This window comes from Diadema setosum, chromosome 4 (genome assembly GCF_964275005.1).
Source record: "Diadema setosum chromosome 4, eeDiaSeto1, whole genome shotgun sequence".
NCBI classification, from domain to species: domain Eukaryota; kingdom Metazoa; phylum Echinodermata; class Echinoidea; order Diadematoida; family Diadematidae; genus Diadema; species Diadema setosum.
The window spans coordinates 1,301,298-1,327,475 of NC_092688.1; the positions used below are offsets into that span (position 1 = coordinate 1,301,298).

At 39.5% G+C, this 26,178-nt stretch overlaps 1 protein-coding gene across 1 annotated transcript; it reads right to left on the reverse strand.

Moving 5' to 3' along the window:
• Nucleotides 1–972: 972 nt before the first annotated feature.
• Nucleotides 973–26,178, reverse strand: LOC140226742 (uncharacterized). The gene is made up of 7 exons (XM_072307173.1): nt 26,067–26,178; nt 10,141–10,531; nt 9,110–9,243; nt 6,675–6,868; nt 5,982–6,156; nt 4,143–5,136; nt 973–3,253 (listed from the first exon to the last, which is right to left on the reverse strand). Exons 1-7 carry the CDS (start codon nt 26,112–26,114, stop codon nt 1,515–1,517), a joined length of 3,675 nt encoding a protein of 1,224 aa, XP_072163274.1. The 5' UTR covers nt 26,115–26,178; the 3' UTR covers nt 973–1,514.

A 26,178-nucleotide genomic window follows, 5' to 3' on the forward strand; every position in this document is an offset into this window, starting at 1 on the left:
TACTGTGTCAGTGATAAGTACTGTAACTTGGTGTGTATAATTCCCATGTGCAATACAGTCTGAAAGCGTATTACTATAAAATGGCTTGTTAGATTCAATATAATGTTGTACATAGAAAATGCTTACAATTTGTTAATCTTCCCAATGGATACATTATGAACAACGACGCACAAAATATAATTTCAGTTTTAAATACAAAGTTACTGTTGCATGAAATAGAAATATAATACTCAGTAATATAAAGTAATGACTGTCCTATGTACATCAAGCGTATGTTTCACATGCAGCGTGATGTATACTCTATCACGCTACACAAAATGATAATAATAATAATAATAATAATAATAATAATAATAATAATAATAATAATAATAATAATAAGAAGAAGAAGAAGAATAAGAACAATAAGAATAAGAATAACACAGAGACTCTTATAAATGGTAGGTATGTATGCACGAATCAGATACAACTGTATAATAATGTGTTAAAAAGCGAGACTCTGCTCTATTGCAGCTATTAGATAATAATAAGGAGTAAGTACGTCCCGCTTGACAGAAAGTTTGCTGGTCGGAAAAGTCCTAGAGTTCACTTCACAAATCTTAACTATTTATAGCCACAGTCGCATGCATTCTGTATAGATCAGTCTCTCTAATTCTAATCTCGATATATCTTGATCACTGTGAGAAGTATGCCACAACAGATCGTTCAACGGTGCTCCCACAATGAAAGCAGCGCCACACACAGTCAGTTTCCATTCAAATCCCGTCGTTATCACAGGATTATAAACACGTGTATGCATCCATTCGTCACTACACGGTAGATTTGATTTATTCGTGAGTTGTGTGTTGAATTTCCAAGTTTACTATCATTAAAAACCATTTTGTAACCAGCTAAAGATACTTTCTTGAATGAGATAAAAAAAAAAGATCATGCAATGTTACCATGGAGACATTAATAATATATAGTAAGTATATTCGCCTATTCACCTTAGACCAATCATCAAATTAATCATGTGGGAATTGGCTTCCAGATTGCTGATAAGGCAGCCTTCAATGTCGGCAGGAACCACAAGAGAGTGGCAAAATGAAAGCATACCAATTTTATTGAGACGATGTGGGAAAAGGATAGTAGAAAACATATTGTCCAACAACTTCTGATGCTTATCAGTTTCGTGTACACAAAAGTGTAAAAATCTCAACAGATTTTGTGAACAAAGTTAATAATAGTGACTAACGCAACGTTTAGTACTTTGACTGGCTAGCGCGTGAAATACGAGTATATCTACATCTATCTATATATATTACTTTTGAGGAGGTATGACGTTATTATGTACTGCATCTCTATGTTTGGTAGACTACATTTGATTGAGTATCTCATACACGATAGGCCCCATTGGAATTTGAGGCAAACTCTACATACAAAGCTCGCTGTAGAACAGTTTGTCAACCATGAAGAAAAAACATTCAAAACTGAATGACAACGACAGTCGACTACCAAGAATTGCCGGGAGGTCCCTAAGCTTCAGCCTGTACTGCTGCATCTGCAGACGTCGTGTACTTCTCGAGGAAAGGCAAAAATAGCGGGAATACCTCCGTGTGAGCGTTCTTTCCTACTATTGAGTCTGTATGATTGTACTTTCGTACAAAGACGCACTCGTAATGCTGCTTGGTGTTAACCTCCTGGCACCTCTCGCAACTTCGCTTCACAGACTGCTTATCCCACCTAGAATTATCCTCTCCCATGAAGAAGAAAATCGGAACGTCTAGCCGTTCCAGTGCCTCCCTGTACTTGGCCGACTCCAAGTGTGTCTTGCTCTGCCAGTCTGGGATGAGTGGAGTGTCGCCCTCACGATTGCACAGGAGCTTCTTGGAGGAGCACTTGGACAGGTGCTTGAAGAGTTCTTTGTTTGTGAAGCCATTCCATTCATGCAGGGTGTCGTGAGTGATCTTATTGAGGTTTCCGTGGCGCCATGAAGGACGATACAGGAAGGTTACTCTGTGGCACACGCTGCTGTCGCAGTGCTCTTTAGCAGCCGTTGCGAAGCTGGCGTACCGATCAGAGAAGACGTTGAACACTCTACCCATCCAGTTATCGTTAGTGTCTGTATATGCATCTACACCTTCGCCCAGGAAGTTTGGTCTTGAACTGGAAGACGAAGTGGGCTTGACAACAAAACCAAGCTGTGATGCAACAATGCATTTGATCTTGTCCTTGGAGACATAACCTGAGAGCAAGGAGCACATTATGGCAAGCGAGCCAACGCAGTGAGCAAAGATCTGGACTTTGGATGACTGGGTGGATGCTAAGATGTGATGTATGGCCACAGGGATGTCGAATTCTGCGGCATCAACCACATTGCTCTTTTCCCTGTGTGCTGGAAGTGCAGTTGAGAAGCGCATGTCTAGGGCCCAGACGTCAAAACCGTTCTCAACCAGATATTCTACCAGGTTCTTGTCGATAGTGTCGAGTGAGAAGATGCGGCTCGGCACGCCCAGACCATGCAGTAGAAGAATCGGACCTTTGCTTCCACCGTTGTACCTTGTGAGGATCAAAGGAACTCCGTCACCAGCTGCAATTTCCTTAATGTCCATGTCGGCACCATTGAGATTCAGGTCACGCCTTTCCCGTGGGGGCGCATCCGGGTCAAACGGTGTGGTAGACGGACTGAAGACGCCGTACACCTCCCACAACGCTCCAGCAAAGAACTTGCAGAACTTTGTCTTCCATCGCATTCTCTCACTGGAGGCATGGCAATTTGTGACTTCGATGGTGGTCAGCTGCCTCAAGAAGTCTCTGATCTTAAGCTTCAGCTTGCCCTGACCAACCATCTCTGCCGCCTCCCCTACACCCTTCCTGAGAGTGAATGCCATGTGTGTGGTGTCAGTGACTCCAATGGAAAGCATCCTATTCTTGTGGATGCACTTCTCCCCTCGGAACTGGTAGACCTCTCCCGTTGGATCAGTCAGGGTCATCTTGTAGACCATCTCCTTCGTCTCCACCTTCTCCTCGCTCTCAGCAAAAAGCTCGAACACGCCATCGGACACGGTCAAAGGTTTCTGAGAGAGCTTCTCACACGTCACGATCCCGAAAATTCCAGCCCGATGGTGTGGATCTACGTTGATCATGTTGTAGATGTCTTTTGATTCAATGGTCACCTTGAACGACAAGGGAACCTTTTCTCCAGCGATGTCCATTTTACCTGTCATTTTCTCAGTGAAGCGGAATCCAGGTTTAGTCTTCCTGTACACAGTTGCTGTAAAGGAATATAGAAGCATGAAACATATGCGAACGTTAAAACACCAAAAATATTGCTAAATGTTGACAACATTAACGCAAAGTTTTCAAACTTTAGTGTTCATGCTTTAATTAACTGACTGAATATAAACATAAATTTATCCCTAAAAGAGAGGAAATATTATGACCTGTTTTGCTGTTACATCGACAAACTGACAGGAAGACAAATGGCGTCTACATTCTTTAAGTTATGACCTAAAGGTGTAAAGAAAATGCATTATATCTTATTGTTCAATACACTTCCCCATTTCCTTCCAATGTATCATGTTGCAAGATTTCAGGGCGTATCATGACGGTTAATATATCCATGAAAACGGTCGACGATTGATTTAAATGTCCATTGAACTGAGGCAAAACATGTTACACAAATTATACACATCCAAGATAGGTATGAATTCATTTTAAGTAAGATTGATTCTTTACAAATGTTTTACAAAAGTAAGATTTTTGTCCGTTCTAAAGCCGTCGTTATCACTGATATACACATGTAGTCGTTTACTACAGCATAGATTTGTTCTCCAAACAACTTTGAAAACGTGGATATCTAACTTTGCTTTAAAGAAATAAACACTCTCATTAACTTTCTGTGTGCTGCACGACGTAGGAAACCATGAAATCATGGGCCGATTTTGTTAGAGATAGGGCATTGATTATTTGTGCAAATCGAGAAGAAATCTATTCTTAGACATATTTCTGGAAAAGATAATAATTTAAGATCAATTTATATAATTTTTTTCGCTGACATGCATCTGGTTTGAATTTGTACGCCATACTGAATTAATATGCACAATTATATTAAGTTTAGTCAACCAGTTGACAATCATTACTGATATTTAGAAATATCTCACCTATATTCCGCCTTGATGGATAGTCTATATGCCAACCGTTCCTTTTGGCCAGAAGACGCATGCATCTCTCGGCGAGTATTGCAATCGTCAGGCTGGGATTGACACCAAGACTTCGGGGCATGATGGCTCCATCTACAACCAGTAATCCTGGGTGGACATTGTCAAAGTCACCCACGAATACCTGTCCAGCGTGATCTACCACGCCCTGACTCCCTGACTTGCCCATTCCGCAGCCTCCCAGGGGATGCACCGTAATAACACTTTTGGTATTCCGCAGGTGACTCAGGGCACCTTTCCAGAAAGGGTTGGCGATATGGTGACCCTCCAGCGCTGCTGTCAGGCGCTTGGCTCCATCGTAGATCTTCTGGAAGTTGTCCCCACATCCGACGTGGGGGAAATCTGCCCAGACGCGCCCACTGGCCTTATCACGAACAAGCTTCCCGTCTGCCGAGTCGTGACTCATGGAAAGAACAGACAGGGTGTTCTTGTTGGCCTTACCGGTGAGAGCCCGCAGTGCCTCCTTGGTGTTATGACCGTGAGACATCTTCAAACCTGGAGTTGTCTTCAACACAATCTTCAGTGGTGTTTCCCAACCACCGGGAGGGGTGCCATCTTCCAGAACATATCCGTCTTCGAGCGGTTCATCAGGAAGCCTCATGTCGATAAGACCCGAGATACATGGCCCAGGACCATGACCAGGTTTCAGGTCGCTTGGTCTAATGCCAACGGACCGGATCTTGTGAGCAGTGTTGTAGCAGAAGTTAAGGGCGTCCCCATTGGTGGTGAAGCCTTCTCCGAGCCGACTAGAAAGTTGTAAGCCGCGTTCTGCAGAGTTCATTAGAATGTTGGTGGATCCCAACGAACCCGCGCCAAGAATCACGGTTTTCGCACGGACTATTTGCTCCACGACATGGAAGACGTCCTGGATAAGAACTTCGTAGTAGACAGCCCACATAGCTTTGGATTCGTCGCGCAGAACTGCCTTGACTTTAACCTGCGGGAAAACACAATAGAGTTTTACTTATAATAGTGATACAACAACTACACACTTGATCATGCATTTAGAGAGTTTGTTGTCAACAATTTAGAAGAAGAAAATATGAATAAGATTGCCGTCATCATGAGCATGTTAATTGTAGCACACGTTCTTGGGTCAAGGTTCATAATACATATTTGGCTCATTTTTTCCTTTCAACACATTGCACTTTAGTTTCATATACTGTAGTTAGTATTCCTCAATTGTGAGCCCTCTCAGTGTCCACAAACTTCTTATTTAAATGCTGATTGTGATTAGAGCATCATATCGTTACACTTAATGGCTGAATCTACCTTAACAGTTGCACCAACCATTATTTATGCAGTAATAATACTCCATTAATATCTTTGTTCAGCAAATAATGTATTGGGTGTCCTTTACTATATATTTACAAGCCAGTATTACACTTCATCGGGTATTGAGTGTGTTCAGGGTTCTATTTTTTTTCTGTATTTTAAATCTGGGCTTCACTGCTTGTTATTCCAATCATTTCGAATCGAGCTATATAATGCTGGATTTCCTTCGAGACCTCTGTGGCCATTTGTGACTAATCAATGGTTACGAATGTTTGCTGAATTTTCTAACCATTAACTATCAATGATCTCCTTGAAGAATACCACTATACTTAAAATGAGAGTCCACCGTCCCTTGTCAAAAGTGTTGGTACTGTTCTGTACATTCACGATGCCTGATGTGTCCGCGTATTGTTTCCATAGCAATTTTGGACATGTCCACAAAACGGTTCTCGTAAAGGCATAACAGACAACGCTGGGAAACTCAAAAGGACTTTGCTGTTTATATACCTCGGTAAATATATCGGCACCGAACGTCCGTGCATCAGGGAGGTAGTTAAAGTTGAGAGTGTTCTTCGCTCCAGTGTTACACCCGCTCACGCAATTCCCGCAGCCGTTACAGGCTGGCTGAGGTATCCCGAAGTCGTTCTTTTCGGTGTCTCTGAAGTTCACGTACAGAGGAGGTCTGAATTTGGGCAAGTGACAAATGCATAGGTTGGGTTATTATTCACGCTTTGTTTCCAGGCACTTCCAGCGATCAACCGGATACGTCTCTACCATGTGCTATATCCTTTTAGAAGGAATAATTAAAGCAATGAGGTGAAACTATACAATTACCCTGAGGTAAATATCACGTATCTAGTTTAGCAGACTGTGGCTGTAACGTAAGATTATGAATTAGGTGATACACGCCTTCCATCCATCAGTATTGTCAACTTACTTTGTTGTTACTGCTTCTCATTGCATTTGACTTCCCTGTTGTACACCTATTTCTAACGTCCCTTTACTCAGTACGTGATTTATGTTTTGATAACAGCAAATAACAGGAGTTTCAGTAACATCTTTGACAGAAGGCACGAATCGTTAACAATCATTATCCCAGGTAGGAAAAGGTGTAATATGACGTAACGCTGCTAATCTATACTTGCTAATCTATTGTGAACATGTATTGTAAAACGGCCTTCGGGCAAGAGAATCCTGTACCTTGTGAACACGTCTGGCACGTGGAGATCTTCTATGTCCCTGATGACGTGCGCGGCGCCCAATTCCATGGCCTTGAGCTTCGGCAGCTCGGGGAAGTGAGCCGGGTACCTTTCGGGTCGCAGCATGTCCATGACGCGTTGGCGGTCCTGCCCGAATAGACTTGATTCGTCTTCGCGAAGTTCCTCCGGCCAACACTGTTTCAAAATATAAGCACAACAACAATATAAAGCAGCGCAATGCCAAGGCGTGGCTTCAGTCATCTATGGCAGTTTGCTAGAGAAATGTATTGTCCTGAAGAAACCAATATGAAGTTGGCAGCAAGGCTGGATGTTCAACCGATCGTGAGAGTATTTAACCCTAAAAGGGCCGGGCTTTTTTGGCTATGCTCAGACCGGGGGGGGGGGGGGGGGGATGGATTCCGCCCCCCCCCCCCATCTCGGCCATCGGTGGTGCGATCGCGATGAAATTTTGCATGCGTGAGACCCATGTCATAATCTACAAGATTGTGTCATACGATTTTCTGAAACAATCAATTTCTAATTTTAATTAATAAATTATTAATTATGCAAATTAAGCTCAAGATCATATTTTAGCCTAATTAAAAGCATTGAGAGTCTAATTTTTGATCTGTAACTCTGTTTTAGCATATTCAACAATTGTACATCACAAAAACTTCCATAACTCATTTCAATTCTTATGTACTTTATTGTTTTCAGAATTTCTTATGTATTTCCTTGTTTTTCAACTTTTGTTTTTCCTTTGTTTTTTCATTGGAAATTGTCATTAACCACTTTTCTACCATAATTAGCACAAAATTAATCAATGAAAGTGATTAATTGTGAAAATAATCAGGTTTTTATGACTTTCATGACAGAGCACCGTTTTTCAATGGAAATGTATACAAAATCACAAAATTGTGTCCGTTTTGGAGCGACATTCCGTTACAAAAATGGGCGTGGCTTCGCAAAAGTATGCGCGGACGTTGCAAATTTGGTCTCAAAAGTTGCGCGAGACTTGAACAAACAAAGTCAAGAAACCTCGCGACGAGGCCTTCTCGCGTTACAGAATTATAGCGCGAAACGCCCTTTTAGGGTTAAAAGACAGTTAGACATTTGGGATGGTGGTGGTATAGGAGACAAGGTCGTAGACTCTCCAACAAGAGATCTTGCATTCAACTCGATCATTGTTGCTCGTACATATTAAGCGGAGATGAGTTCTTATTCGCCATGTCCCTCTCTGCCTAGGTGTAACTGGTGTTTGATAATACTAATAATGAGTCCTGGCTTTAGGTTTCATACTTTTTTGGTGAAATAATGTAAAACCATTATGAAATATGAACAAACATAAAATTCCAAGAGGAATTCAACGTTTATTTGATGAGAATAAGTTTTGGAATGGCTGAGATATCCAAAACAAGCGATACTAATAAAGGATGGGACCCACTTTCTGCTGGCATCTCTTTGTTATACTTTGTTTTTGGATATCTCAGCCATTTCAAAACCAATTTTCATCAAATAAACGTTGGATTCCTCTTTAGAATGGTATAAATCACATAACTGTAACATTTCATTAGTGGTTTCTCAGTATCTTACAAGAAATTAGAAGCTAAATCCTCATTCCCACCAATACTATACCACCCATTTAATCACAAGCTTCGACAAGAACAGGGTCGTGTGGAAGAGAAATACAGAGGTAGGCCTACTCATACATGCAGGCTATGCTGCGATACTTGAATAATTCTAATGATAATGATGACTATGTATCGGTTCAATCTTATTCTTAGTAGTTGTAATAGTGTAATCAGCATCATCACTCACATAATTTAAGACTATCCTCGTTATTATCATTATTATGCAATATGAGAAACAGAGAAAGGGACAAATAAACACAGAAAGTGAGCGCAGGACGCAGATGAAAGAAGAGATTGTGCGTGTTTTCTACATGCACGAAACCGTGCGATTAACGGTTTCACTTGACAGTAAGTTTTGATAATTATGAAGGTCCAAAATGCAGCTACATTCATTCCATTCACTGCGTGTCATATCTCAGGAATTTATAGGATGCAGTGAGTGGAGACAGGGGACACGTGTTGTGATCTTGTTCAGAAAAACTGACGAAATCTGACTCAATAGTGTCATATTTGTTTGGTTGGATTGCTGTTTGTTATTTCTTTATGAGTGATTATCTTGACATGACTGTCATTTGCAGACATCAAATTTCAACAGTGCAAATACCAAACTCAACGTGATCTATCACAGTCACGCATAAGAATGTTGATATACTCTTTAGTACACCATATAAAGTAGATTATTGAAGTGTTCTATAAATGCTGGCTAAAATTCTTCACAAACACATTCTACACAATAGCAGATAATCTTAATGAAAACTTTGACTGAAAGTAACTGTATAGAGAGTCATTGGTTGCGTAACCTTACCGGATCTTTGAAAACGCGTGCGTCGCAGTCAAGTCCCACGTTGGCGTTGATGAGCGACGTTCCCCCGAGACCACACCCTTGAAGCACGCTGACGTCAGTCCCCATCACCATGTCATACAGACCGGTCTCCTTACCTAACAGTGGGTGAACAAATTGATAGAGTACCTCACTACCGTCGGGGACTCGTTTGTACACAGTGTCAACGGCACTTACGATGTTTTGGCTGTGAGAGGGTTAAGTCACCCTGTAGACGACAATGACCATTGCTACCAGCTGCTACAACGTGATTGTCAAACTACGCCGAAGATTCAATACTCTCGAACGAGTCGACTGCAACGTACCCTGACATTAATCATGGATCTCAGCCATTGTGATAGCTTCAAGTTGTCGATAATATAAATCATTTTCTTTACAAAAGAGAATTAGGGAGTTTACGTGGTCTTAGCAATATAGAATATGATTGGAATACGATATTACGAACAATTTCGTTTTGATGGGTGAGATGATGTACAGGATCAGATCAAGGTTAAAGACTACACTGTATAGGACATGGCCGCGTCTACCGCAAACTCAAAACATTTTAGAAAGGCGGCATTACACGAATCTACATTGAGTGCATAGATAAACTCTTCGATACTAGTCTTGTGCTTAAACTTTCTTCGTGCACGGGGGATCGATGGTAATGATAATGTCACACCAATTACAATGAAGGTAATGATAATAATACTTGTGACTACAATAATTATAATAGTACATCAATATCTATGATGACAATTTGATCACATTATGATTCATAATATATCCTATTAATCATGGTTTATCTATATACATGTATAATAAATATAGTTATAAATATTTAGGGTTGTGTTCATTAAAACATTCAGTAGATAGACTATTATACCACTCAAGTTAGATTTCAAATTCTTTTTTATTATTGTCAACAAGAATGACATGATTTTATTCAGGTGTCTCTCCAGAGGATATTGACAGAAAGGCTCCAACCATACTGATTCCCTAAAGTGATCACTCACCAATCGGGGCTGCCCGACCTGGCATTGTGATTTGAAGCTCATTGAATGATTTGAGCTCTGTCTCGGGAAAGTCGCCCGGCCACCACTCTTTACCCCTCTCGAACACACACACGGACTGACCGGCTCGAGCGCATCGACTTGCGGCGATCGCACCGCCGTAGCCGGACCCGACCACCACGACATCGTACTCGGCGCGAACTTCGTTTAGGGGTGAAGACAGACGGTAGGTGGCGTACGGGTTGTCCTTGTTGTGCTTTCGAACCGTCGGGGGCGTCTGGGTCTCGGTGAGGTCCTTCCTGGGTAGAGGAGGTGTACGGGCTTCCCTGATGTTCCTTCTTGGCAGAGGAGGCGTTCGGGCTTCTCCGATGTTCCTCCTCCCCGTTGGGGGCGTCTATATCACATACACAGAATGATGATTGATCAAGGAAGACATATTATCTTTCGAAGGTACCGCACGGCTTTAATAGAGATCAACTTGTCAGAATTTAAACAATCTCGTATGATGAGGTAAACTAGGGCCTGAAGACTCATCGCTGGAGGTACTGCATGCATGTGCATATTTGTGACATTGTCACAGCTCCTGTGTTAGCTGTTCGACCTCCGTAAGTTTAACATTGCGACTTCATGCTCGTGCGCTGCATGACAAAAATGACAAAAGTGCATCTTTCAAAAAAAAAAATAATAATCCAACATTCTCCTCTAAGTTTCCTGTCGACATACATGATCTACCTGCAGACATGAAAGAAAACTGGTTTGAGAATTAATTTTTCAATTCAAGTTATACTTCTTGCTGTACACGAAAAGGAAAGTTCGTGCCTCAGTGATGCTCACAAGTACAGAAAATAACAATGTTGTCTTCTCGTCTTCAACTTAATTCTACCTGTGTATTTACTGCGAGTATATAGGGCCTACTAATTCCATATGTTTCGGGAGAAAGACTCTCATTTCGAACTTCCAAGAGAGATTGATACGTTTCCAAAACCAAACTCTAATTGTCCCTTTATACTCTTAGACCCCGTTTACAGTGAGTGAAAAGGCCGGGCTCGGCCGCGGCCGAGCCCGGCCTTCATTTCACTGTAAATGTGCAAAAGACCAAATGCGGGGCCAAAATCAGCCGCGCAATTGGCCAAGCTCTGGAGGTAGTCTCGGCCTTTTCGGTACCAAATTTAGTCCGGCTTCCAGACCCTCTGCCCGTATTATTTCGCTATTCAGGATATTAACCCTCAACGTCGAAAACTAGTATTAAGGATGTTTTGTCCTGCAAAGGATTTTCCTTCGACAAGGGCCTTTGTCGAACGGCGACTTTTCGCCACGGAGTCCAGTTGGCAAAGGGTCTGGAAACCAGACTATACCAAATTGCGTTTGTTTACAAGCAGAGCGCCACAAAATATTGGAAGGTTTGAATTAAAAGCCCGGGCCGAGCCCGGCACTGTAAACGGACAGAATTTCGGGGCTCGGCCCCGCAATTGAGGCCGGGCTCGGCCCAGCCCCGCACTGTACAAACATATCGGAGAAAGCTTTCAGGGAAGGGCAGGCTTCGTCAGAGAAGATTTCAAATATAGCCACCCTGATAACTTGCTCATTACGTCATCTGCGCAGAAATTGCGTTGTGGTTGCTTTTGTCTTTTTTTTTGGGGGGGGGGGGGGGGAGGGTGTGATATGGTATAGTGTACTTCTAATATGTATGTAGTAACGCAATAACCATTCGATATACCTTGAAGCATAATAACGAGCCTAGGATTTGTCGTTATACATGTACATAAGTACGTCTTCTATAGAAAGTCGAATGGTAAAGTGAGTGGCTTTTGAACAATATAGCCTATCAGGAATCAAACATAGAGCACTGTGCAAGATACCGAAATTATATTAGTAAGAAGAGGTCCAAAAAAAATGTGTTAGGTTTGTATTCGGAACACCGAAACTTCTCTCATGTGTATTCTTTATATACTTTCACTATGTAATTATTTTCATAACGTGGAATCACTGAATCCACATAATTCAAGTCTGGGTAGACTCCCCCTTTAAGCCAAACCCAGGAGCTGATACTAATACTCTCAGCAGAACGACCAATTTTCTCTGCGTCTGTGTGTAATATGTTGGTCAGGAAGTGTTTGTAAGGTTATGTGTCTGATGATGAGAGCAATAAAGCCATGATAAACTCACAATATAGTAGGCCCTTTACACAGCGGAAGGAAGTGAATATTGTGTCGGATCGACAAATGTAAATTTACTTTGTCTTGCCGTCCTACGCAGGGAGCCCGTAGATTGATTTCTACACACCATACACGAAAGTGCTCCTCGGCACGAACCGCATGTAAGAGAGTTGGTCAGAAAGTGCTCAAGTGTACGTGAGGCCGGGTGAAGTAGAAATCCACTTGACGATGACGTAGAAAGTGAAAGTCCAGTCAACAAAGCAGACATTCAAATGCAAACTCATTGATGAGGCGATGACTTTGACATTTCACTTTCACATGGCTTTGAAGACACGTTTAAAAAGAAAAAGATAAGATCCATTCCACCGCAACACTTAGTCAACTGGGATGCTTCTTTGCTCAGAAGAAATAAGTAATATAATAAAATATAAATATCAAATTAATATATATATATATACATACATATAATATATAATATCATAAATATAAAATAATATTAGCACAGTATGCGACAGGAGAAAGAGATAACAGAGGTAACACAAGTACACAGGGATATAGATGCCAGAGCTGATCTTGCCAAAGGGAGAAAAAAAATAAAGGTTGAAAAAAAAAAGAACATCAGAGGTGAAAATGTAAAAAAAAAAATTGTAAAAACTAATATTAGACTTACGACCTTATCATAACAAAATAAAAATGTATATATTATATTGTTATATTCCTTGTTATGTTACAGGTGATATATCATTAGAAAGGTTGAATTTTGCTGTATCTTATCATGGACTTCCTTCAAAATGGCACTTAGCCCATTTTGCTTTGAAACTCTTCTTAGAAATTGTCAGGGGTACACATTGTGTCTGAAGTACGTAACAACTGTGTAAAAGAGGTGAAACTTAAGTTTTTGCAGTATCGTCTTTAAAAGAACGCACATTGCCTTTGACAGTTTTTTTTTTTTTTTTTCAACCATGACATAGACACTTTGCGCTTACAGAATTTACTTCATTACGCACAACCACGTATCACCCCAGGATCATACAGCATAGGCACCTACACTTCAAGTGGTTACCTGGGATGAAATCCTTGAAATTCATGGAAAATAAAAACAAACAAACAAACAAACAAACAAACAAACAAACAAACAAACAAGAGGGAATAGGTCATTGGGAGTTTCGAGGGGGTGACAGAATTTACCTTTCTCAAGTCAATTAATTCCGCTTTCGTGTAATTTGTGAGTTTTGCCTGAAGACAAGAACACGAATCATTCATTCGCATAATAACTAGCCTGGCGAACAGCAATTGTATTCGCTACGCTTTGTGGGCTTCAATTGACGGGTATGTTGAAAGCCAAAGTTGATTAACCACAGTAAATATTCAGCTCCACTGGTTTTGTTACGTACCAGGTTTGGAATACAGCATCACAAATCCACCAGAAAGTCGCCAGACATGGATGTTTGGTTAAGGGCAGATTGTAGAATAACAGACTCTGTGCTTTAAAATGATGTATGATGCAAATGCAAATGAACTTTCCTAACTTGTCCAAATAATGGAAAGAAAGCACACACTCTATCCGAGTGCTTAATCTCACCCGCAACTTGTGCTTATAAAGCAGGACATGAAAATAAAAAAAAATCCGATTATTTAAAAATAAATGTACACTTCATTAGCACATTCTATTCAAAACTTTCAAAGCAGTAGCAATATCCTTTCTAAAGTTATTGAAGTTGAAAATGAAGAGTGTGCAGAGGAATTTTTGAAATGATATCAGGGGCATCTAAGACACACCTAATCAAGATATTCTTTTTTTTTTTATCCACAAAACACAATTTCCCATTAGTTTCATGAACGTAAACTTTAAGAGCTATGCTGAAGAAGAATTGCTCCATACGAAAATATACAAAATATAAAAAGTTTGATTGTTTTGACCCATTTCACTTATTAGAGTCCTCACGTCAAATCGAGGTATGCGATTTTTAGTATACGTTTGTGATGTACGATCACATATCATCATGATCATATATCCCTATCAACTGGCCAATTGAACTAAATGAAACAGCAAAATAAAGACGCCGTAGAATATCACACAATGATTCGCTGGTGGATTATTTTCATTCACTGGTCCATATTTGGAGATGATATAGAATCGCCCACGTAAAAGATTATGTAAAATTGATAAGCACTTAATAGCTTGTCGACCAAAGGGCACCTCGAAGAGAAGCGGGATATCAACATTGCGAGTCGAGACATGCAAAGATTAAAAAAAAAATCTTATGGTGATCCTTTATTTTATCAAGCACAATGTTGTAAATCGGATCAGTGGTGTAACGTGATGTGCACATGTCATCTTGAGAAAATCGTGACTTAGCACACGTATCGCGAAAGACGTTTAAAGGGCTGGTAGTTTGAGTTGAATTAGTGGGGATTTAGATTTTCACTGTTTTACAAGAAAATTAGATGTTGTTGTTGTTTTATAGAAAGAAAGAAGAGAGAGAAAAATGGGGCCCTATACAAATAAAAATTAGATCCCACTTATGAAAAGCGGAAGAGCGAACAATTCTATTATATAAAATTCTATAATATATAAATTATCAATACATTCATGATCAAACCTCATTTTGATTTAGCTAGCCTCGGTGTCATTCTTCTCTTCTTCGTTTTTTTTTTTTTTGTTTTGTTTTGTTTTCTTTTTTTTTTGGGGGGGGGTCATTTTTTAGTTCAACAATCATTGATTGTGAAGGTTAAAAGTCATCACTATCATGTTTCTAACATGTAATGGTTGAATCCAAAAGATGTTCTAGGTGCCGGCTGAAGGCATGACTGTCTTGCCTTTTTCCCCACGAGAAGCTGTCATATCATGACACAGAAATATTACTTGGAATATTTGGGTCTAAACAAATACACAGCTCGGAGAGAAATAAACATAGAGACACGTTATGACATGTGAAAACACCTACACATAGAATATAGATCGGGATAAAATTCACCTTGAGAGGTGCTGTATATACTAAGTCGATTATGGAGGTCGATTCTACTACAGGTCAATGTTGGGGTTAGTTTTTTTTTTTTTTTTTTTTTTTTTTTTTTTTTTAGTCTACGGACTACGCTCAAAGACTAGATCATTACCATAACAAAGGAATGGCCAGGGCACAGTTCACCGACACGACTTCCCATGGAACACTCCAATAATCCATAACAATTCATGAACTGACCCTATTTGCAATCACTAATGCGTATGGGTGGGGGGGGGGGCGTTAAACTTCATTGCCTCGTGAGAAAATAGGAACGTCACGACATGTAATGTACATGTACATAGACATAGAAAAATTTATTTATTTTACGGTTCAGATGTGTAGTCTCTGCGAAACATTTACAGACGGATCTTCCTGTCAAACGTGTTTAAACGATGACCGCAGAAAGATGTTTGACTGCAGCTCGACTTCAATGCACAAATGATTGATACATAATGATGGGTTACTCGTGAGCGCAAAGTCCACTCATTTCTCAAACGTTGTCAGGCATGGTGTCAGGGCTCTTCCCTGATCAGAGTAGGTTGCCTTGGGTGAAACTGTCCTCCCAAAATAGGGAAAAGAATGAGGTTCGTATCTCTCTCCTCTCTGGATTGGTATAGACACCCAATGTAGATCTACGCACTTCGGGATAGACACGGAAGCATGAGAAGATAATTATTGCAGGAAGAAGCAGATCTTATTCAAATCAGGGAGATTCTCTCACCTCCAAGTCATTGTTTGTGGGCGTACACATAACCAGTCACTTATTATTGTAATGTGCGTTTGAATCGGGATATTATAAGGGTTCACTGAAGAATGACTTATCATACACACAGATATTGTAATATCAAAGTGTGTTTTGTTCGAGAGGTCTACCCCTGAGTCTCAAATCCCAAGTATTCTTGTATCTTAAATTCACAGGATTCAGCAATAACACAAAACTGGTCAAATACATGGAAGGGGTGAAAAGGGGAGGAATCTTGATATCAAAGAAAGGTTTTCGATAGGTTATTAAATACATAGGCAGCACTAGTTAATTAGCATGGAAGAAGTAGGCCTACCTCCTTGCCTTTAGGGGGGGGGGGGGGTAGACTCAACATCAATTCCAAGTAATAAATGGGGGTAGGACAGGATGGAGTTGACACAAGCTGGTCACAAATTGTGGTTGGACTAAACTTGGGGAGATGATGGGGGATGGATGTGGTCTGATATCAGACAATATCCAGCCTCATCTCCCCACCTTCATGTATTATCTTTTATGGGGGAAGAATCGGATCATGCTAACATTCTGGTGGTGTACTCGACTGATGATAGAGGTCAGTAACTCACTGCAAATTGAGAGTATGAGTACAGGTCAATGACTCCTTTAACTTTGGTAGGGAGAAATATGTGGTAATCGTTGTGGAAGAGGGGGTAGTAACAGATTGGGGTATCATTACACAACATTATTTTGCTTAACGTATAATTTTGCTAACATGCCCGGTCATTTAAAAAAAAAAAAAAAAAAAAAAAGTTTAGAACCGGTCTTTTGATCTTTCGCATCACCGAAGTGACCAGGTGAGATTTTATTGTTTTGTCTATATACTCAAGAAAATGTCTGCCAAGGAATCTAAAACGCTTATAGATTTTATGTAAACACCTGTTTCACCAATTTATTGAACAAATGATACATATCAATTTGTTCGTTTATTGGTGTATATTACATCGATATATACGTAACAGTCCAAACACCCTATGGTTATCAATCACCTCGAGAATGTATCTCGAGAATGTTATTTTCCAAAAAGTATCTTGCGTGGGTAATCCCTGCTACCGTAATTCCCTTCCTGATGTGTATTACTGATACTGTTCGATGGCATCCCTCGCATTTTTCAGTTACACTTCTGCTCGGATGGGGAAAAAAAAGAATTACAAAGGCATATCGTCAGAGACTGGATGCATACTAAGATAGCCTCTGTTCATACCCCGAATGTGGGAGCTATTGAATTTCGAAAACTGGGTACCCACTGCAAGGGGTAAACATAATTCCGAGTGAAGAGCGACCAGAAGTTCTGGTCTGTAGTGGGTCAACCCGGGCCGCTCTTTATTGGTTGTCCAGTAGGCCTATAACTTTGTAGAGACTTCACATTATCGCTGTATCCGGGATAATGGCATGTATAAATGTGTGTATTTTGTGTGCGGATAGTGTCTTAGCTTCCCATATTACCGATCAACGCAAAAGCTCAATGAAGACCTTGGCTCAAAATTACATTGTAATTAGACGCTCAACGAAAGAGTGCAGCGTAAAGTATTTATCATCATCGCAAATACGGCCGTGACACATTTTTACTCAGCCTGACTAGTTATTAAAGACAAGATAACCTTCAGGCGACCATGAATACGATCCATAGGGAGTTGTAATTGTTTCGGTTAATATTTGATTTTCTTCAAGTTTTAACTTGAGTTTTTCATACTCTGTACTCTGTTACTTAGAACCCAAATCGCAGAACTTATTTGGTGGTATGTCTGACTAGTTTGACAACCTTCTTGTTTCGCTATAACACTAAGATGGGTGTTTGATTATCCTCCTACGTTAAGAATATTTTCACATTCTTATCTCACAAGAAACGCCTCAAATATTTACTTATCAAATCCCGGAACTTTTTTTCTCTAAAAATACATTCGACACACCGGCCCAGACGTATGGAATGTTATCATCTCAGTCTCCAACAATTAGTTGAATTAATTCCTCTAAAACATTCGCCCAAAAATGATAATAATTATGTATTCTTTTGTTACTCGAAGCACTTTGTTTGTTTGTTTGTTTTTGTTTGTTTTTTTTTTTTTGTTTTTTTTTTTTTTGGTTAATCCGCCTGCTGTAAACAGACATGTGGTATAGCATGTTTTTATCTTTTTCAGGTAAATAACTGGGTTATTGCTTCTCCAAGCTGTTACTGCCATGGCGACTGGGTGAACGCACCTACGGTGAATGAAGAATCTTTCTATCACTTTCTCTCTCCATTTCTTTTTCTCGGCAACACTTGAAAACATATTTATTATTGTATTATTTTGTGAAATAGTTTGTTAATTCGTGGTAGCTAATTGCGTTGATAGCTTGTTAACTCTATTTATTTATTTTCTATCTAAAGAGGTTCAAAGCATTAAGCTTTGCTTACTGATGAGGACCCTCGTGCATGGTAAATGGATTTTCGCTGTATCTCTATAGATGTCCGGATAATTTTCCTTTATATTCTCTCATTTGCAAAGTTATAGCCATTATAAGCGATGTATGTTTTCTAATATGATTTCTTAATTTGTAACATGCAGAAACATCAAGTAAAATGAAAATGAAATGATTTTCTCTAACTTTGAGTGGCTGGTAAACGTCCCTGTAAATCAGTGTCTTTTTGCTGTTCATTTTTTTTTTTGCGCATGTACTGTGAAAAGAGGGGTTGCAGTATGTAGTTAATATCCATGTAATATGACTAGGGACTCTTCATATTTGCTAAGAGCATGTTTGCGCGGTGGGGTTTTTTTTTTCCTAGTTTCCAAACTCTTAGCATTGCGTTTTAAATACCAAAACACGACTCCCATACAAATCATGCCTTACAAAATTGCTCAAAACACAATCAAACAGCTTACATCATCGATGGATTTTACTGGACTCGCTCACTTTAGAGTAGTTATCCAACAAAGCACGAAAAGGACATTTAAACACACACACACACACACACAAAACACAATTGTAAGTTAATCCCGCAGGTTTAGCGAATGAGTGAGAAAGGGACGTTTTGATTCCTTGAGACTCCCTGGGATAAATGACTGTTAAATGGCTTGCACCGATCGATACTATAAAGGTAATGCTTTGAGCTCTGTTACAATGGCCACTCCTTGCATAAAACTCCATGCTGACCACTACCCGTAACGCCAAACTGTTTTGAGCTCTACTATTCTGCCGTCATGGCAAAAGGGTGTATCTTTGCTCCTCACAGGGAGAAATAAAGTCGAGAAGAATCGCTCTAAAGTTTGGGCATTTGCTCTTGCTGTAGAAGCCATATAAATATGTGTTTGGTGACGGAGTTTGTCTAAGGCTTTGCTTTATACTTCAAACATCATTTTTGTTACATTTCTCATCTTTTTCAAGTCTTTACCTACTGAATTAGAGACATTTTAATCTAGATGCAACCTTCTGTCAAAAAAAAAAAAAAAAAAAGCTGGCCTATGCCGCGGCTGTCTTCACATGACAAAAGGGTGTATCTATAGATACACTATGCAAATTGTTTCTCTCGGCAGCTCTCCATAATGGCTAAACGGTGCATACACGGATACACATTTTGCCAACAGAATCCAGCGAGTGCAGCTGTATTAGTCCTACTACGGAAAAATGATGTACTAAAGATACACTTTATCGATTCCTTCTGTTCATCTAGCAAAAAAAAAAAAAAAAAAAATACCACCACCAACAACAACAAAGCTGTATATTGCCATAACAAATCGGAGTCTAGAGATCCCTTAGTTCGTCCTTTTCTGTTTAGACGGGTCCAGCAGTGATCCGGAAGTAACATCCGACCCATGCTTTAACTGATCCTGCACCATTTCCTTCTCACACAGCGTGCTGTCCCTTCCATCCCATTCGCAGCAACTTATTTCACTATACCCTGCCCTTCAACGTAAATAATATTCCCTTACAAAGGCAAACCCTGTACTTCCGCAACTTCAAAAGAAAGGAAACTATACTACAGAATGCGATTTCCCCCTTTAGTTTTGTAACCCATGGATCTCCGCATTGTCAAAAATTGGCGTTTAGTCTGTTTCACCAGGAAGGTTGGAAAGACAGATTTCATTGATTCTACAAGTCATGGTTGAATCCAGAGCTGCAAATCTACACCAGCCTTTCCGTTTAGCATTGTGGTCGTTATACCGACATGCCGTATGCAGCCACGCGTTACACGATTATTCTTTTAGAACTCCTCGTGATCGGCTCTGGACATTAAGAGATTTAAATAATGACGGTTACATGATTTATAATTATGTCTACATAATGAAGCAGTCTGTAGCAGGAATTGTTGGGACGCTGGAGGGGGTGGGGGAGAGGAGGGGTGGAAAGGCAAGGACATTCTTTCGATCAAATTGGTTGAAAGTATATTGTATTGAAAGTATGAAAGCTGATGGGGAGAGAAGAAGAACTAATCTTTCCGGAAAAGTTTAGGAAGATTCTCAATGATTAAATTAGCCAGTGGTCCGTGTTGCCAGTCCTCCGAATATTAGGATCGCTCAGAGCATGGTAAAAATCATGGCCGAAATTTCATCATCCTAATTTTAGAAGGTGGTTTGCTCTTCGTGAACAAGACTCCACCCTATATGGTCAAGTTGTCGATAATTAAAAAGCATAGCAAAAACGGGCACATTAGCAAGCCTAGATAAACAAAGATATCCTTTAAATTGAGCAAAAAAAAAATAAAATCGCAATATCATATTTTTCGTCTTCTGATGAAATTTGTCATACTCACATATGGAAATCACATGAGTCAATGAAGTCATTCCCTAAGAAAACTCGCCGTGGTTTGTATTTTGTGCATATTTCTCTTTTTTCTAGTGTCGATGGTTTTGCAGCTATAAATGCCACACATGAATTGACACTTTGGAATATTCTGACTCAATTAATTTATCGTCTTTATAAGTGTGCAGATGTAAATGCGATCGCAAACATGAGAAACTTGAGTCATTGAGTCGGGGCTCTCCCTAAAAGAACAGCAACAATAGACTTTTACAAATGTTCACATGACTCGAATCGTTGCATTATCGTTTTGCCACGTTTTGAATTATGTGATGATTCATTTTAAAGAGGAAATGCGAACAAAAATGATGAGGAGGGTTATTGCAACCACTTTCGGCATCAAAGTCATGACTATCTTCAATCATCATAACAGCATAACCACCATCAGTCGCTAACATCACCGCCACCATTCGCCATTAGCAGTTACTATCATCACCATCACCATTACAATGTATCACAATCATCAGTCACTATATCATCACCATCACCATCACCATAATCAGTCAATATCATCACTGTCATCACCATCACCATCATCAGTCACTATCATCACTATAATCACCATCATCATCACCATCATCAGTCAATATCATTACTATCATCACCATCACCATCATCATCATCACCATCATCATTCACTATCATCAGTCCCTATCATCACCATCATTTCCATCATTTGTCACTATCATCATCACCCATCACTATTATCAGTCAATATCATCACCACCATCATCATAATCAGTCGCTATAATTTCATAAAATAAATATGCAGCACGAAAAATCTTGTAGGCGAGTACTAGTAACCTGTTTTCATGCTGGTTAACCTGAGCTAGAAACAGGATCATATTATCTATAGTGTACTCCGTAGGAGGGGCAGCAGCAAGTAAGTAAGACAAGTAGATAAAAAGATGAGGGCTCCTTCATCTCATCAAACAACTAAAGTTACCATCTAGAAAGTTTCAGGCTACCAATCATTATCCGTAAAACCTCGCCTTTAAACTCACGCAACAATGTTGTTGTTTCTTGTTGTTATTGTTGTTGTTGCTGTTGTTGCTGTTGCTGTTGTTGTTGTTTTAGCTGTTGCTATTGTTGTTGCTGTTAAAATTCCTGTCGATAAAAGGTAATCATACCCCAATACGAATATGCCCTGTATTTTTCCCCGTTTTTTAAACGTCAAGGAAACCTAACCCAGACAGTCTCTGTATTGCGTTGCTAACCAATTTCCGAAAGAAAGCATGCGTTGTGATATTGTCCTGAGGAATGGCACCACATTACCTCCCACAACCATGAAAGCAATAAAGTCATTTACCAGGGGGCGTTATGTTCATTACAAACTAGTAAAAAATGAAAAGATAAGCATCAGACAATAATAAGAAATTGACAAACTGCTCATGTGAATCATTGATGTAAACGCATAGGTTGTGTGCAAACGACAACTAGTCGACAATGTCATCTCTTGACAACACATCATTTTCTATGCATACAAATTCAGATCTTTTTTATTGTACTCTGCGAAAGTCAAACTTGTCATTCCCCCTTTTTGGAAGAAGTGTTAACGACAAACAGTGACCAAATCATTCTGTCTATGTTTTTAAATGTGACATGAAGAATGAATAACACACGTATTCAAAGAAGTGTTGATATGTTAAAATCATCGATTAGTATAATAGCCGCTATATTTGATCTGTCTTTTCATGTACAATACTCTCAGTATCATAAAGATGCGATGTTCCATACTTGTACTATGTGTCATCAAAACTTGCCACCGTCACATTTGTTTCATTTACATGTATACACATTCACTATCTTTTGTTTAAATGCAGCCAGCTTTAAAATGGGATAGACTGACACCAAACATCAAGTTCACCATGCGTGATATTGACGTGGGGTCATTAATACTCCTACTCGTTTGTCATCACTAAAATAATCACGTTTAAAGAGAAACTCCCTTTCTTTTGAATATCATTTTCCGAAGTCAGTACAATGTTTTCATGACTCGATGACAAGGACAAAAGTAATTCTTTCAGATTTCATCAGAAAATAAATGAAATTAAGTGAAGATTTGTGACCATCTAACATGTCATGTAGTTGATAGGGAGTAACACTTTCCCCTAAATCCCTTTTGCACACGAATTGCCATAAACGTCTCTGCTTTCTTTAGCCACGAAAGATTTTAAATTCATTGTTTCTTTGATATGTCTAAAATTTCCCTGAAACTTCAGCAAATCCGTTATTGTTGTTGTTGCTACATTTTATCCATTACAGTCGACAAACTTCAACTTATACCAAAAACAGTGACGTCTCTGACTGGCGAGAGTGACGTCAAAGGTCAAAGGTGTTATCTCAAATTGAGCATTTTCCTGGGAACAAGTTAACAAGTAACACCGTGTACAAAGCGAATGCTTGTATACACTGTAAATCTTTCTCCCCACGCAAATTACCATTTGACAGGGTTCGTGAACTCGGTCAGAATCGTACAGTTTGCGTTTGTCGTTTATTTTGTATGTCCTTTGCCCGTAGACTAGTTATGCGGATGCTACCGAGTTCATAAAGAAACGCATCGTGGACAAAATTCTCGTTAATAAGGCCTTATATACTTTGGTAGACATCATGACCTATGTTGAATCTACATTACATTGTAGACCTATTAAGCTGACTGAAACGAAACATGACACCACTGAATCAATAATGCATGCTTCCACCATGGAGCTACAGCAGAAATATTCTGTAGCTCCATACTTCCACAGTGCTTCTAAAAAAAAACACGCAAAATCGAAGTATATAGTCACATTTTGTTTTGTTTTTACTCTCGCTCTGCACCGAGTGTATTGCTTTTCCTAACAGACAGATGTTTTCCTCCGATACTCTGTAGCTACCGGAATAGATATTAAAAAAAAAGAATGCCTTTTGACGTTTACCAAAGCAGTGATAAATCATACAGCATAATATTCAATGACGCTTTCATGAGGAACGCATCGCATTCAATATGTTTTTATAGTTTCAACGCTTAGAAAATGTCTAAAGCTATACAAACAAACAAAAATAAAGATACGGGGCTAGCGTGGCCTCTGTCTAGACGCTAAAAAACAACGGCGATAAAGTTCAAAGCACACTTCACGGATGCCTGCATAGCGCTGGAATTGGAAACGGATTTGAACCCGGAAGTCAAAAGGACACAATTTGGACGCAAATACATAGGCCCTACTTAGTGTTTCCATTTCAATTGTTCAGAGTTCAACAATATTATGTATACATATATATTTCTCTCTCTCTCTCTCTCATTAATATAGAAATATAAAGCATAATGTTTTTATATGTACGCATATATATGTAGGTATCTATTCAGATTCAGATTCAGATTCAGATCGTTTATTGTCATGCACTACGGCATAAAAATCTTTGCAACAGTCTCCATTACAAATTTCACATGTAAAGGAAAATAAATATGTATACATAACTGAAGGACGAGTAACATAACACTAAACAAAGTACAGCAAGTACACGTATTGTAATAATCAAAATATTGCACTTGGTCCCTGCACATGTACATGACTTATCATTATTACACGCAAAAACTACCATGCATGTATGACATAATGCATTTTATCCCTGTGTTACTACAGGCAAATAAATAAAAAAATAAGGAAGACAAAATATCCGAAGCTTCTACAAATCTAACATCCTGCGTCATCCTATGTCATCTTTTATCACACCAATATAGATAGGTATATTAAGATAGATAGATACATGCTGTACATAATACATAAATAGACATTACAGAGATACGAACATAAAGGCATTATGTGAGAACTCTCCACAAATAATACTTACTCTCCCTTCAAAAATTATCACTTTATCATGCCGGGGCACAGTTCGTTGGGCAAAGTGTATTTCTTTCTTTGTGTGACTGACAAAAAGGAAATGGAGGAGAGCTGAGCATCAAAACATGGTGTGATATTGACAACTGAAGAGCCTGTAGTAATATTTATCTACAAAATAAGGTACTAAGTGAGAATGAAATATGAAATATGGCATTAATTTCGATTGATCTGTATTTCTTCTTCTCCATCTCTCTTCTACGAAAGAAGTCATTTAGAGCTTAGAGACTCCAACGTACAAAAAATTATCCAATTGAATTGACTACTAGTCAGTACACTCTATACATTGCTTCAACACTTCTCATTACTATCACATACTATTATGGAATATATGGAATATAATGGAATATATTAACTCATTCCTGATAGATCAGTCGGCTTCTTGAAACAAATAAAATAATCTGCCACCGGTGGGGCGATCTTTTCTTCCAGGTTTTCCTACTTTCTAGTTACATTTCGAAAAAAAAAAAGTGTGACAGCCGAATATAACTCTTACTAGTACATCAAAACGAGATCATAGTGGGTATTATTGGAATCACGGCACATGATAGTCCTACAGCTAACAAACCACGAGGACAACGAGTTTTTACTGGATGATCTCACAATGTGTTTCACATCTGGCACATTGAAATGGAAGGTGTAGCATTGGTCGAGATGAGGATTTAGCTTGAACTTTTTGCGAAATACTAGGAAACCACTTATGAAATGTTACAGAGCATACAAGGCGGAGAGGAAGTCAAAGTTTATTTAATGAAAATTGGTTTTGAAAGGGGTGAGATATCTAAAAACAAAGCAATCCTAATAAAAGGTGGGTCCCAACTTTTGTTAGGATCCCTTTCTTTTGACTATCTCAGTCATTTCAAAACCAATTTTCATCAAATAAACTTTGAATCCCTCTTAAGACTGACATGCTCTTTCATATTCCATAAGAGCTTTCTCATTATCTCACAAAAGAAGTGGGGAAACCTAAAGCACTATCCAACTACAACTACTCGTCTCGTACCTTTTTGCTTCAACGAGGACGTACGATGTATAGAAGTGGAGAACTTCTAGGAGTAAGATGTATCAATATGACGTAAGACTGCGTGAACGCTTTCCCTGGCTGGCCGAGAGTTCAGACACCAATGGGTGAATCAAAGCTCGGCTTACCAAAGCTCTTGTAAAACAGCATGACGCTAATGTACAGCGCAGCATTTATGAGCAAACCGGCTCGAGAGTTTGAACACTCCAGTATGCTATCTAAAGCTTCATAGCAATGCCTCAAACAAGCCCTGCACCTTGGCTTCTACTACATGTATGCAACAATAACAATTCCAGCACGCTCGATTTGAAGCAGCTACTCGTCAGTGCAACTTACCCCAGTCTTGGGCTGGCGAATGATGTTCTGCCTCTGTAGAGTAGCCATAACGTCACGTAACAATCATTGGCAATAAAAAATGACAGCTCCTGCCAACTGCGGGTTCCACTAC

Coding starts and splice junctions, on each gene's coding strand:
- LOC140226742 (XM_072307173.1), bottom strand. CDS start 26,114: ATGGCTACTCTACAGAGGCAGAACATCATTCGCCAGCCCAAGACTGGG. Junction 9,244..10,140: donor AGGTCGGGCAGCCCCGATTG/GTGAGTGATCAC, acceptor ACCCACTGTTAG/GTAAGGAGACCGGTCTGTAT. Junction 6,157..6,674: donor GTGCCAGACGTGTTCACAAG/GTACAGGATTCT, acceptor GCCCAAATTCAG/ACCTCCTCTGTACGTGAACT.